This window comes from Gouania willdenowi, chromosome 14 (genome assembly GCF_900634775.1).
Source record: "Gouania willdenowi chromosome 14, fGouWil2.1, whole genome shotgun sequence".
Lineage (NCBI taxonomy): Eukaryota > Metazoa > Chordata > Actinopteri > Blenniiformes > Gobiesocidae > Gouania > Gouania willdenowi.
Window position 1 is genome coordinate 3,486,804 of NC_041057.1, and position 15,789 is coordinate 3,502,592.

Genomic DNA, 15,789 nt, shown 5'->3' on the forward strand with positions numbered 1-15,789 from the left:
AAATTGTGTGAACACAAAAAGGAAAAAAACAGTGAGAATTGGAAGAGAGAATCAAACACATTAACGCACACACACACACTAACACACACACGCGCACACACACACTAACACGCACACACACGGCATGGCTTGTTCCTGGGACTGGAAGCAGCAGTTAGGCCACGCCCCCTGCTGAGGAGTAGCTAGGACTTTACAAATCTGTGCACGTGTGTGTGTCAGGGTTGGGGTCAATTATAATTAAAAAGTAATCGTGTAATTGGAAAATAATTACAAATATGGTGTAATTATAATCGTAATTGCAACTGAAAAAGATCTGCTGCTGTTGTTAATCATAACTGAATTGTAATTGGATTCAGATAATTGACTTCTGTAATTGTAATTGGCAAAAACATTCTATAAAAACTCATTGCCAACTAAAAATGGAAAAATTGGGGCCTTTTTTCTGAGATAAGGTTATCATTAAATCATAAAAACTAGTGTAAATATGATGAGCATAATTCAAACTGGAGTGAAAATCCAGCAAGGCATGAAAAATAAAAAAATAAATGTGGAAAAACTCCTAAATTCCAGAGATTTTTCACTGTTGAGACCATTTTAATATTTACCATATATGAAGAAACATAGGTTCAGACGCCCACACCAAGAATATTAATACCAATATTTTAATTTTAGTGTATTTTACAGCAGATTTTTGAATGTATGCGGTTAATTATTTCAGGCTCATTAATTGTGATTAATTGATTTTGAACTTAAGTAATTGAGAAGGTAATTGGAAAAAATGCCATAATTGTAATTGAGTTGTAATTGAACAATGTATGACTTGGTTTCAGTCACAATTTAGCCGTCAGAGCTTTTTCAGTTATAGTTTAACTTTTAGTCGACTAAATCTATCACAGATATAGTCGACTAAAATATACGTCCACAAACACAATCAGCTGACTTCCTATTGGACAACATATCGACTTGTCCCGCCTTCCACACAACAAGAGTACTTTTGATTGGACACAATCCCATGTGAACAATACAGTTTAGTTTAGCTTGTTAGCATGTATTTTTTTTAATTAGCCCATGTGAACAAAAAATAGTTTTGTTTTTATTAGTTCATGAAAAATACAAATATATTTATTACAATATTTTGAAAACTGTAATTGACCCCAACCCTGGTGTGTGTTGCTGCTGATTGAAAATGAGTATGAATGTGTATATGTGTGTGTGTGTGTGTGAACGAGAGCGTAAAGGCTGAACTGTGAGGCCACGCCCATCTACCACATGCTTAAAAAACCCATTTGAATCACTCACTTTAGTTTTCTTTTTCTTTTCTTTTCTTTCTCCCACTCATTGTCTCTGGTCTCCAGTGTCTCTGAGGATGCATGCACGAATTCAGCACATGAGTCGTCGTAATAATGACTTAAATTGCTTAATATGCAACATGAACGATTGAGTCAATGTCATTCTTTAGTCACTGAGGATTCTCTCGGATTTCACGCCCTGATCCAAAATCAAAAAAAAGAGAAGAAGATGATGATGAAGTGGACGTTGGTTGATAAAAGACACGTGGTCGAACTTCCTCCTCCTCCCCCGTCGTGAAAGAAGACGTAATTGTCATTTTTAGGCACCTCCTCTTTCTTCTTCTCAGACACATGGAAGGTGTTCAAGTACGGTGGAATCAGAGGTCGAGGTCAAGGTCAAGGTCGAGGTCGTCCCTTTCTTTCCGACATAAATAAGCGCTGTTCACACCGAGCACCAAAACGCATCGAAAATATTCTTCATAAGGATTTCATTTGTTGTCGCTGATTCGAACGTATATATATATACACACGCACGCACGCACGCATACACGCACACGATGAATGAAGCACTGAGACCCCAAAAGGCCAAATGCATTTTGATGCTAAGTTTGAACAGAAATACTGTAATATTGATTAATTGTCTCTGTCTCGTTCTCTGTTGTCGACGTCACTGGAGGACACACAGACAGGCAGGCTTGGCTCTGAGTTAGAAAGAGTGTGGGTTGGCTGAGTGGTTGGTTGAGTGGATGTAAGAAGACAGACACGGTGGTGGGTGTGTGCAGCATCACAGCCTCTCCCGTGTAGGGATCCAGATGTAAGGCCCTGATTGCTCCTCGATCACTGTCTTTACTTTGTGGTAAACTTCTTCAAAGCTGTCGCCGTCCACCACGGCTGTAGGGGGCGGGAGGAAGAAGAAGAAGAAGAAGAAGAAGAAGAAGAAGAAGAAGAAGAAGAAGAAGAAGAAGAAGAAGAAGAAGAAGAAGAAGAAGAAGAAGAAGAAGAAGAAGAAGAAGAAGAAGAAGAAGAAGAAGAAGAAGAAGAAGAAGAAGAAGAAGAGGAAGAAGAAGAGGAAGAAGAAGAAGAGGAAGAAGAAGAAGAAGAAGAAGAAGAAGAAGAAGAATGGAGGAAAAAGGGAATTAAAGGATGTTTCATACAACATTGAGCTGAGCCTGGCCCCAAAAATATAAACCATATTCTAAAAAAATTAAAGCAAAGATAAACAAGTTTTAATGCCACAAACACGTAACATTTATCTTAGAATGATGACCAAGAGCATTAATACAGTTCTGTGTATTTTTTTATTTCATTGTAGTTTTGTATATTTTCTTGTTATTTTTGTGTATTTCTGTAGTCATTATGTGTGTTTTAAGAGTCCTTTTTGTGTATGTTTGTTGTTATTTTGTATTTTTTTCTCATTATGTGTGTTTTTTCTGTATTTTGCATTATTTTTCTTTTTTTTACGGTAAATTGTTAAATGTTTTATGTGTTTGTGGAGTCATTTTGTGTATGTTTTTCTGTGTATGATTATTTTTAAGTCAGTTTTGTTCTTGTTTTGTGTTATTTCTTAATTATAGTTTTTTTTTTGTTGATTTTGTGTTTTGTGATTTTTTTGTATTTTTGCTCTTTTGTTGTTGGTATATTTTGTCATCTTGTATATTTTTGTTGTGGTATATTTTTCTCTCATTTTGTGTAATTTTTTTGAGATTTTGTGTGTTTTTTGTGAGTCATGTTTGATTATTTTAATATCTTGTTTGTTTTTGGAGTAAACTTTGTGCATTTACTTTGGGGGGCTGCACAAAATTAGACAGAGAGGCGGTTTCTGTTCTTATTTCTAATCAAACTGTTTAGTAAGCAGTGTACAGTGGAAGTCAAACTGTACTAGATCAGTTTGGAGCGTGCGTATTAGCAGTGATCGATGCTCGTACCTGAAAAACACTCGATGAAATCCTGCTCTAGTTTCAGAGCTCGGTCCATTCCTTTCCTGGCCTGCTCCTCAGTCAGACGAGTGTTAATTTCTCTGTGAAAACACACAATGTGCGTTACACATTGAGACACTTAGTCTGTAAACCAAACGCTCTGAACACTCACAGGACATTCTCTAGAGACTTGGGTCGGACGAAGATGGCGATGGGGTGGAGCTGAGCGGCTTGTAGTCGGCGCACGGCATTGGCCGACACGTCCAGGATGCAGTGTTTTCCTTGCTGTGGGATTTAAAGGGGCAGTATTATAAAAAAAAAAATCACTTTATAATGGTTTTGTTAAAGTTAAAAAAGTTCTGTTTCCTCACTCCCTTGTTATTCTACATTTTGTATAAATTCAGCTCCAAACGGACCAGTTGGATTTTTATCCCCTTATGACTCATAAAGGGGCAAAAACTCCTCCTCCTGACAATCCGGGCTCCTCCCACCCTACATAAGAATGTGAGCTCCTCCCTCTCAAACTACCTCACAGCTAAAACAAACATAGCGAAGGCAGGATATCCGGTTCAACAAGTGAGCGATACGGATGCATCGGTAGCAGCCTCCTCAATCGATAGGAATTATCCATTAATTCCAAAATGAATCGGTTGTAGAGTCATGGATCGGGTATCGCGGGCGTGCACTGTAGCTCTTCCCACTCAACGTTCCTGATGCCAAAATATGGCGCTTAGGGCCGCTTCCATCTTGCAAATTTGACATCATTTGGAACCGGAGTCTGCGCAGTAGAGTCCGGCGGGAGGAGCCCTGGTAACATGCCCCACCCATTTAGCGTAATGCCCTGATGACTTATGCAGCCCAGCTACGCCACGAACATATGTGTCTTTCCCCACTGGAAATTCTTGTTCAGATGATCAGATCATAGAGGTTAGTACTAGTACTAGGAAAACAGAACGGAAAAGTTTAATGGCGTCTCGGCTTTCCTTCGCGACGTAACTGCTATTCACAAAAAGAGCTACGCAAGACCCGCGGCTGTCAATCATCATCATATATGACGTCAAATCCCATTATTCAATCTCAAATAACTTATTTAAAAACCAACTGCACAGAAAAATGAGCACTTGGAACACAATAATAACTGATGATCACAGCAGATTTTAGGTTTGAAAACAATTATGTGATGATAATTTTAAGCATTGTTAAGATAAGAATGTGGGTGCTGCTTTGTCCTCCCACTCGAGCTCCCCAGGTCTGAGGCCACCACCAGGGGTCATCATTATAAGGTAATTGTTATATGGTTTGTTTATAGGTGTGTACATTGAAATGTTCCATCTCTAGTGCTCAAAACACGATGCTCATGCTGAAATGTTGCACTTTGTTGTTAGTATTCTGAGCTATTTTTACCTCTGGAGTTCCATCTAATGAGTCAGCCAGACCTTTTTTTTTTGGTCCATTTCTAAAAATAAATACATCGATCATGATTTTGTTGTATTGTTTTTGTTTTGCCAGTGCCATAAAGCCACAATGCTAGGGGATATGTGGTATTTTACATATTGGAAAAGAAAATATTGTACTGTCACTTTAGAAATGGCTTCTTTATTTTATAAAATATCTACAACAAATGTTTACCGTAGAAACAAATCGTATAGTTCCTACACGTAATAAAAGGATATCGTTTTTTAATCGTGTGTATCGAGATGAATATCGAATCGTTTATCACAGGGAGATGTGCAACCCTAGTTAACATCACAGTTAATATCTTTACGTTCAGTTTAAAGATAATCCGGAGCACAGCACAAGCGCTCACAAGCAGTTTCACTTTTAGCAGCCGTTACATCGTCTCGTATCACCTTTATGACATGATCTGATGTGTTTGTGACCCAATGCGATGCAGCGGTTGGACAAATCAAATGACTATCACCTTAAATTGACTATTCCTGTGGTTAGAAGAGGTGAGGAGGACAAGATAGTGACGTAACAGCTCATGTGAGTGTTTGAAACAGCTGACAGTTAGTTATTTAATGATAAACACACACCACTAAGCAGAGTTTGTAGGACTCACAATCACAATAGCTGCTTAAATATCCATGTGTTTTACTGTAATGTGTAGTTTTTTTTGGCTGAAAACAATAACAAGAGTGTGTGGATAGCAAAAGAAAATCACTATGGTGATCAACTGTTGAATCCCAGACACCAAACACAGACGCAGTATAATATTAGGGCAAGCCACGCCCACTCCAAGAGCATCTATAGGCCCGAAAACAGCCTGTTTTTAGAAGCGTCTTAGAACAAATGGAGATGTGTGTGAAATAGCGTAATACTGGACCTTTAAATGGAAACGTGTTGTTTTTCAGTGTGAACATGTGACTGACCTGCTCAGCGACTTCGCGGACGCTCTGCACGCTGGTGCCGTACAGGTGGCTGTTGTACTGACCGGCCTCGATGAACCGATGGCTCTGGATGTCTTTCTCCATCTGTTCCCGTGAAGACACAAAGTGATAGTCTCTGCCGTCCACCTCGTACTCGCGCTTCGGCCGCGTCGTGTCTGGCAACCGCAGAAGGAGAAAGTTCACAAAAAATAACTATATATTTGATATCATTTTTCACATTTAATAATTTTAGTCAGTGTACTTATTGTCACTTAAAAACTGTAGTCGACGAAAACTATGACGAAAATATTTAGTCGACAAAATTAACACTGGTTTGGATTGGATTTCGTCTCCGTCTTCGTTAGTTGAAGAATTTTTTTTTGATATACGGTAGTTTTTGTTAACATGTAATAAAATAAAAGTCATAGACTAGTTATTGTCACTTAAAAAATGTAGTGGTTGAAAACATGACGAAAATTTTTAGTCGACAAAATTAACACTGGTTTCGATTGGATTTCGTCTCCTGTTAGTTGAAGAATTTTTTTTTTTGATATACGGTAGTTTTCGTTAACATGTAATAAAATAAAAGTCATAGACTAGTTATTGTGACTTCAAAAAATTTATTCGACAAAAACTACGAGGAACATTGTTAGTCGACAAAATTACCACTGGTTCTGATTGGATTTCAGCCCTTTGAACAAAAACACAGTTTAGCTTTTATTAGTTAATGAAAAATGTAAATATATTTTCAAATAGTTTTTGTAAACATGTAATATCTTTATTCAGTCTAGTTATTGTCACTTTAAAAAAAGTGGTCAACGTAAACCTTTAGACGACAAAAATGTATTTAATCTGATTGGATTTCGTCCCATGTGAACAAAATATAGTTTTGATTATCTTATAAGAATAAGAAATGCTCCAGAGAAGGGATCAAGTCTCCGTCACAATTACTCACGTGGGACACAAGATCCAAACTTATCAGGGAACTCAGACAGCAGGTCGTCATTGATCCGGTCCTTCACGGGGCCCAGGATGATGATCGGCCGTGCGTAATGTACTGCAGTGGAACCAAAGACAGTCAGTGATGACGTACACACTGATCCAAACACATAAAAGAACATATTTATTGTTTAATCTTACCTTCCACTTGGGTAACCGTCTCATAACTGTGTGAGGCTTTATCTCTCCCTGGTGACAGAAGATTAAAAAAAGAGAAATTATATGACGCATCATATGTTTTCAACACCAATTTATTCTATGGAGATAAAAAACATCATGCAGATATTCTGTGATAAAAAAGCCAAACAATCCGTGTACCCTTTGTTCTTTGGTTATTACATTTTAAAACCAAATTAAGATAACAAATATACAGTGAGGTTATTTTTGTTTTACTGAATTAAAACCTAAACATAAATACAGAAAAATCAAAAACCAGACAAGCAGCGTTTTTTGGTTTTAAAATTAAATCTCACCACACAGAGGGGACCCACAGACGGGGGCGGACTTTTACTACCGGACAAAAAAAGGAGCAAAACTTACAGTAAGTCACATTACTGATGAACTGGTGAATTGAAATGTTATCAATACTGTACATAAATAAATCCCCAAAAAATAAAAAATGGACGTTACGTAAAATATGAGATTAAATGAACCAGAAGTGGTGTAATGAATCTACTGGTGCTCCTCATTGCTAGTGATCAACTTCAACGTGTGTGTTGACGGCTGTCGTTAGTGGCTAGCGGTATTAAAACGTGCAAAATATATATTTTTACTGCCCTCAAAAGAGCTATAACTGTTTTTTTTTTTTAAAAAAGTGTCAAATGGTAGAAGTTCTAACATCTATTGTTCCTCACAGTTGATAGTCAGTCACCAGTTTATCTGGAAATTACACCTCTGCCATCAGTGTGAGGTGGACAACAAGATCATTTTATCAAACACAGGAGAGTAAAAGTCCGCCCCCCTGTGTGTCCCGTGTGGTGAGATGAAAACATGAAGCTCTCATCCATAGTTTCCCCTAAATATCCAAATATCACACAAACATAAGATTTAATTTTAAAACAGAAAAATGTTGTTTGTTTGGTTTTTGATTTTTCTTTATTTATGTTTTGATTTTTAGTCAGTAAAACAAAATAACCACGCCGTTTATTTGTTATTTTGATTCGGTTTTAAAACGAAATATGCAATTCATGTGCAATTCTTATTTTTAATCTTCAGTGTTCTGGTGGAGTTTGAAGCGAATCGGATGGAGCGCCTCAGTCTAGTTTATGCAAACGCGTTTCACCATTTTTTACCTTTGACTCAAGATTCCTGACTTCCTGTTTGGTTATGGGCGAGGGACATTTGTAACTTTTTGTTCATCTTGGGGTCAAGGATCCATGTGGCAAATTACGTGTGAATCGGGACAACCTGCCGGTCGCGCGGTTCCATCGTATTTTTGGCATCTACAAAGCGCGCCATGCCCGCATTTTTTATTTATTCAGCAGGCCTGAGGTGCGTGAACATTTTGGTGAGACTTTGGGCATCCTGAGGGGCAAAACCAAAAATACTAAAGAAAAGCAAGAACAATAGGTTCCTACGGCCAGTATGGCCTTCGGACCCTAATAAGCATAAATAATTAAAAGCCAGACCGAAATATGTTTTTAACTTGCGTTTAAAAATCATAATATTCTCTGATATCTGTCACTTAGTGCTTGAATATTGCCAATGCCTCACATACTTTATGCATTATTAATACGTGGAAGTGCAAACCAGGCCAAAATACGTTTGAAATGACTGGTTTAAAGTGCGTCCCACCTGAGGTCAAAGCGACAGAGCTGCTCTACTCCGTTACCCTCCTGGGATGAATTTACCTCTAACTGTACCTGACGGAGGATTTGGAGTTGCACTTTAATGCAGACGTGAGCAGTTAGCGTGTCGCTAACACGTGTTCTAATGCTGCCGCAGCAGCAAAGATAATCTCCTTAAGTCACTATGATAGGTATGAGAGGCTTCCAGTGTCACAGCGTATTGATGCTAATTACCCAGAGGACCCAGGCTGTCCCGACCGTGGTCCTGGAAGGAGAAACAGAGCAGAATTACAAACAGAGAACACATTCAGACTCTCCTCAGTATAATGGACTCACCCTTTCTTTGGTGTTAACATGAGACCAATCTTTCCTCTCCACCCTGTGGGAAACACACTGTGAACTTAGAGCCACACAACGGACACACACAACAAACACACAACAGACACACACAACAAACACACACAACAGACACACACAACAGACACACACAACAAACACACACAACGGACACACACGACAGACACACGACGGACACACACAACGAACACACACGACGGACACACACGACAGACACACACGACAGACACAAAACGGACACGCACGACAGACACAAAACGGACACACACGACAGACACAAAACGGACACGCACGACAGACACAAAACGGACACGCACGACAGACACACACACTACGGACACACACGACAGACACACGATAGACACACGACAAACACACACAACGAACATGCACGACGGACACACACGACAGACACACATGACAGACACACAACGGATATATGACGGACACACACAACGGACACACACAACGGACACACACGACGGACACACATGACAGACACACACAACAGACACACGACGGACACACACGACAGACACACAACGGACACACAACAGACACACAACAGACACACACAATGGACACACAACAGACACACAACGGACACACATGACAAACACACACAATGGACACACACAGCGGACACACACAATGCACACACACAAAGTGCACACACATCGGACACACACGACGGACACACACGACAGACACACACAACGAACACATGACAGACACACAACGGATATATGACGGACACACACAACGGACACACATGACAGACACAACAGACACACACAATGGACACACACAACAGACACACACAGTGCACACACACATCGGACACATACAATGGACACACTCAACGGACACACACGGTGGACACACACACGCACTGAGGTGTTTATTTCACATGCACAATGTTTACCAGTTCACATAATCAACAACAATGTAAATCAAAATAACAATGACCAAACCTCTGAGAAACGAAGATAAACGATTGTCTGATCTCAGGGTCACATCGTTTAATATTTCTTATTTCACAGCATTTACAATAATGACCAATAACAACATTAATACAGGAAACAACACAGGGTGTTGTGTGTTTTTGTATTGAATACTTATGTTTATTTTGGTAGTCGTTTTGTGTATTTTCTCTGTTATTTTGTTGTTTTTTTGAAGGCATTTTGTGTATTTTTGTTGTCATTTTGTATATTTTCTGATATTTTGTAATCTTTTTTTTTTTTTTTTTTTAAAGGATATTTTTGGCTCTAGTGGCCTTTATATGACAGTTGCTAGACAGGAAGGGGGTCAGAGAGAGCAGGGAATGACACGCAGGAAAGGGTCCCAGGCCGGGAATCGAACCTGGACCCGCTGCAGGTGAGGAACTATAGCCTCCGTACATGGGGCGGGCGCTCTACCCACTGAACTATTTATATAGCGCAGATTACAACAAACGTCATCTCATAGCGCAATCAAAATATAAAATTCATAATGATAATTTTGTGTATTTTTGCATCATTGTCTTTTAATTTTGTGTATTTCTTGTGTTTCTAGAGTCCTTTTGTGTATTTCTCTTGTCGACTTGTATAATTCTTTGTTATTTTGGGTTTTTTTGGTGGTCGTTTTGTGTATTTCTCGTGCAGATTTGTGAGTGTTTTTTGTCATTTTGTGTATTTTACTCTGAATTTATTTGTGTTTGTTGTTGTTTTGTCTATTTTTCTGTTATTTTGAGCACATTTGTAGTCGTCTTGTGTTTGTTTTTTTCAGTCATTTTGTGTATCTACTTTGGGCGGTCAGTTGCCCATGTCTGTAATGTTGAATATATGATCGTTTTCATCACCTGTGCTTGCTGGGGATGAATCCCATTTCTTCGGCCTCGTTCTGAGGGCTGACCTTCCGGGCCTGCCACCACTCCTCGTCCCCACAGTCCATCACGTGGAGCACGTCCCCAAACCTGAAGCCCAGAGCCTGGCTGAGGAAGCCGCAGTCCGCCGTCTTATCGTAGTCAAAAAGAGCCCTGCAATAACAAAAAGTACATCAAAAATAAATTGAATATAGAAACACAACAGATGAAGCCTCTCCGTATCATGAAAATAAATAATCAGGGGGTCAAACTTGTTTTTCCACAAGTTAAAACAAAAAAAACTTTCAATTAATTGCATCAGAAAAGTTATAGAAATCATCTAGGATATTACTGTTTACAGTAGTTTTTGTCTCTTTCAGGTATTTATTTGTTTAAAACATATGTGACAAACTCATTGCCCGGGGGCCAAATCTGGCCCTTTGCAGCATCCAATTTGGCCTGCAGAAGAAATTAAAAATGAAACAATTAGGGATGTAACGATTCACTCAACTCACGATACGATTCGATTCACGATACTGGGTTCACGATACAATTCTCTCACGATTTTTTCATTTACAAAATGGGACTGTAGACAAATTTTTTTTTTGGGAAAAAAACTAGAAAATACTATATTATTTTCCTTTTATTTTTCATTGTCAAAAAAATTCCTTGGTAAACTATTCAAAACAATGCAATTTAACTAAAAATAAATCTTTAATTAAATAAATAAAGGAATAATACAAATGAAAATGAAGCCTATTAATTTAAATTCTGGTTCTATAATAAACAATGCAAAACTGCATAATAGTTCTTTTTCTTTTAAAAGTGCAACTGAAAATGTATTTTGTGCCTTAACAATTGGACTTGGACGGAAAAAAACCGCCATTGCACTGATTTACGTCATATTTGTTTGGACCAGCAGAGGGCGTTGGTAACCCAGTGGTCGGTTGGCATGCAGATATCTTGCAGTGAAGAAGAGATGCTATGCTAGCAGACAGAGCTAATAGAAAAACGTGACTTTTACAGATATTCAAGTAATATTACAGATATTCTTTTGGTGCTAAAGGGGTAATGAATCATTTACTAACATATTTAAGAGTAGAAGGCAGCCAGAAAGAAAGTGTTAGAAGACTCCGCCCGCCGCCAAAACTTCCGGTTAAAAAAGGTACTGCGATTCAATTTTCAGAAAATCGATATCAACCGTGATACCTATGAATCGATTTTTAACTGCCTTACGATTAATCGTTACATCCCTAGAAACAATGAATCATTGTATACAATGAAACTCATTTTACATTATTTGCAGGGTCTTCCCTGTGTTTAAATCACATAATTAGTCATTTTAAATCAGGGTTCCTACAGCTTTAGTTCAATTACATTCAAAACTTTTAATTGCCAAAAAATAAATAAATACACACCACATCAATCACATAGGGTTAGGGTCATTTTTATCTAGTGCAGACGTGCAACTGGCGCCCCCCCAAAGTAAACACAAAAATACACAAAATGACAATAAAATACACAAAAAAAATCTGACTAAATTAATCAAAATCACTCCAAAAACACACAAGATTACTACAAAAAGAGACAGAAATCTAAAAAATATTAACAAAAATACAACCAATAAAAAATCAATCTTACATTTAAAAAAAAAAAAAAAAAAAAAACTAATGTTACCATTTATTTTGAAATGTAAGAATAATTACAATCATAAATTTATACTTATGTGTTAAAATGTGATACTTCTGAAACATTGATTTAAGACATTTTAATGGCAATTAAAGCCTTGTTTTTAGATTCACGACATTAATGCCCTTTTAAGACTTTTTAAGGATCCGCAGGAATCCTGGTAATGTTAAACTGTTGAAAAATTGTACAGAAATCCTTTAATTTTCCTTAAATTATGACATAATATTTCACTTAATTAAATAAAAATTGGTCACAAAATTGAGGAAATTTAAAGTGAAGACCCTGTTGGGACTGAAATCTGTCACTTATTGCTTAAATATGGTCACTTTCTTATATATTTAGTATTTTATGTATTTGCAGTAGTGCAAACTGTGGCACAATAATGTTTCCAGAGTAAAATCTGTGGCCCACTTGAGATCAAACTGCTCCGTATTTGGCCCCTGAACAAAAATGAGTTCAACACCCCTGGTTTAAAAGTAGTTGAAATATAAACTTTAGTCGTTATATGAGTAGAGGGAGTGGACAGAATGAAGCGCTTTGCTGTGATTGGAGGAGGCAGACCTGATGTAGAAGCCTCTCTTGGGGTTACTCCTTAACGTGGTGGTGCCTGAGCCCATGCTGCTGTTCATCAGCTGTTCCCTCAAGTCGTGGATCTTTGCCTCAAAGCGACTGTACTCTGGAACACAAACACAGGTCATCTGACACGGGACAAAAAACACACACACTCACAAAAAATAACTATAAATTAATAATAATATTCATAAAAAAATGATCATATTGTTCATTTGTTGTGGTTTTTTTTAGGTCCATGAAAAGATCCTCAAAAGAAACACGTAAAATATTGGAATAAATAGATTTTTGGTCAATAATTTCATCGATAATTATAAGGTGTGTTCATCTTAAAGCTGCAGGAGAGGATAATTGTTTTATAGTGTAGGCATCATTGATCAATAAATATTTCAAATAACATACTGCTCATACTAAGTGCATTCACATTAGATAATATGAGAAGATTGAGTATGCGAGAAATACCCAGATGTATACTATATACCAGAGGTACGCAACTATTATTACAGTGGGGCCGAAAAAATGTGTTTGTTTGATCAGAGGGTCACATGATCAACATTCATGTCAGCATTTAGAATAATGAGTGATCTGAGCATTAATACAGGAATAAACAAAGAGTTTTCACAGTTATTTTGTGTGTTTTTCTCTCATTCTGTGTATGTTTGTTGTTGTCTTACTCGTTGTGAGGCATTTTGTGCATTTCTGTTGTCCTTTTGTGTATTTTTCATGTAAAATATGTGATTTTGGAGTCATCGTGTATTTGTGTGTGGGTCATTTTTTGTGTATTTCTGTTATCGTTCTGCTTGTTTGTTAGTACTGTGGGTTTGCAGAGTCATTTGTTGTGTTTTACTTGTCTTTTTCTGTACTTTTGTTGTCTTTTTCTGTACTTTTGTTGTCTTTTTCTGTAATTTTGTATAGTTCTCGTAGTAATTCTTTGTATTACTGTTGTCGTTTTGTTCATTTTTGTGTGTTTTTGGAGTATTTTCTGTGTTTTTATCTTGTCTTTTACTGTATTTTCCTGCAATGTTGTAATTCTTTGTATTTTTATTATTGTAAAATTATTTTACATCGGGGGCCGCATAAAATTAGACCGAGGGCTGCATGTGGCCCCCGGGCCTCCAGTTGCCTATGTCTGCCATACGGAGACATTTTTGAAGTATGCACGGTGGGCACACTATTCATACTCAACCGTCCCATGATGCATTGAGTGTCAAAGAGTACTGGGACCGGTTTCAAGCTAAAAATCAAAAGTCCCCTTTTCAAAATAAAAGCATCTCTTCATTTTGTATTTTAATGTAATTTTGAACGTTCTTTTCTTTTCATTTTGTGTATTTTGGTTCTTGTTTTGTGTGTTTATATATGTGTGTTATTTGTGTGTTGTCGATTTGTATACTTTATATAGTAAACAGTACATACTCATTGAGTTTGTAGTGTGTAGTACGTTTGTGTGATATTTATAACACAACCTGTCTTTATCTGATAAAAAAATAAATAAACGTCTCCAGCAGCTTTAATATTGATTTGTGTTGTTCTAAATCACTTGTGTCAAACTCATGGCCCGGGGGCCAAATTCGGCCCTTTGTAGCATCTAATTTGGGCGGAAGTAAAAATGACAGAAAAAACATGTACAGTATCTCTGTGTAAATTACAAAATATTTCAATTGTAGATACAGTATCTCAGCCCCTCCAAATAATACACATGGATACCAATTTACAATTTTCCCATGCTTATGAAAAAACTAATTTTTTTTCACAATCTTGCAAATTTCTTTAAATTATTCTACAAAATTAAATAGCAATTGTTTCATTATATCAAGGAAATGTAAAATAATTTCAGTTTAAGGTCACTTAATGCTTGTTTCTTATATACTTTATATGTCATTTATACCTGGAAGTGTAAACTAGGGAACATTAATGTTGAAATTGTTTGTTTTTCACCACCTAACTTAAGATCAAGCTGGTCCGTATTTGGCCCCTGAACTAAAATTAGTTTAACACCTCTGATCTAAATGTTACACTCAATTATATTTCATAAAAAGTCCTTTTTACATTGAATTTGAGGTGAAATTTTTAAATTCTGTCTGAACTGGTTGCATTGCTCTCTCTCTCTCTCTCAGAGCCTGGTTTCCTTTGTAGAAGGACGTAATTATTTCAATAAAGGGTGAATTTAATTAAAAAGCAAATGATAACAACATGTTGTAAATGAGTGGCGTGTGTTACCGTCTGGTCTGTACTGAGCGATGATGGTCACTGTCTGACCAGCGTTCTTCAGAGCTGCAGCTGCTTGTTCATGTGTCGCCATGCGCAGGTCCACTCCGTTTACCTGATACACACACACACACACACACACACACACACACACAGTAACAGTCAGTGGCTGCTTTCTACAGAATCAATACATGCTATAATAGAGAACAGCAGTGTGTGTAGCTGGATGACTATAAACGTGTGTTTTTGTTGACATTTTGTCTATTTTTGGAATCATTTTGTGTATTTTTGTGTTTTAGTTCATTTCTTTAAGTCATATTTTGTGTATTTGTAGTCAATTTCTGTGTTTTTGTTGTCGCTTTGTGTGTTTGTGGAATAATTTTTTGTAAATTGAGATATTTTCTGTATTTCTGCCATTTCAGGATTTTTTTTGGTCATTCTGTATATTTTGGAATCATTTTGTGTTTTTTTGTTGACATTTTGTCTATTTTTGGAGACATTTTGTGTATTTCTCAAGACATTTTGTCTATTTTTGTCATTATGGGAATTTAATGTATTCTTTTTTGTTACATTTTTATGTTTCTGTTGACATTTTGTTTATTTTTGGACTAATTTTTGTAAATTGTTGACATTTTGTTTATTTTTAACTTTTAGGAAATGTATTTCAGTCATTTTTTGTGTATTTGTAGTTAATTTGTGTGTTTTTGTTGTCGCTTTGTGTGTTTGTGGAATAATGTTTTGTAAATTGGAGATATTTTGTGTATC

The 15,789-nt window shown here is 37.0% G+C and overlaps 1 protein-coding gene across 4 annotated transcripts in view; it reads right to left on the reverse strand.

Moving 5' to 3' along the window:
* Positions 1–374: 374 nt before the first annotated feature.
* LOC114475468 (disks large homolog 4-like) overlaps positions 375–15,789 on the reverse strand; it is a 103,943-nt gene continuing 88,528 nt past the window's right edge. For all 4 annotated transcript variants that reach the window (XM_028466295.1, XM_028466294.1, XM_028466293.1 and 1 more), the window contains 11 exons: positions 15,037–15,139; positions 12,811–12,925; positions 10,558–10,734; positions 8,697–8,739; positions 8,595–8,625; positions 6,715–6,762; positions 6,530–6,631; positions 5,578–5,750; positions 3,378–3,490; positions 3,215–3,306; positions 375–2,180 (listed from right to left, as the gene is read on the reverse strand). In XM_028466295.1, the coding sequence (XP_028322096.1) occupies positions 2,074–2,180; positions 3,215–3,306; positions 3,378–3,490; positions 5,578–5,750; positions 6,530–6,631; positions 6,715–6,762; positions 8,595–8,625; positions 8,697–8,739; positions 10,558–10,734; positions 12,811–12,925; positions 15,037–15,139 (1,104 nt within the window). In that variant the 3' untranslated portion in view covers positions 375–2,073. The remainder of the gene's footprint in view (positions 2,181–3,214; positions 3,307–3,377; positions 3,491–5,577; positions 5,751–6,529; positions 6,632–6,714; positions 6,763–8,594; positions 8,626–8,696; positions 8,740–10,557; positions 10,735–12,810; positions 12,926–15,036; positions 15,140–15,789) is intronic.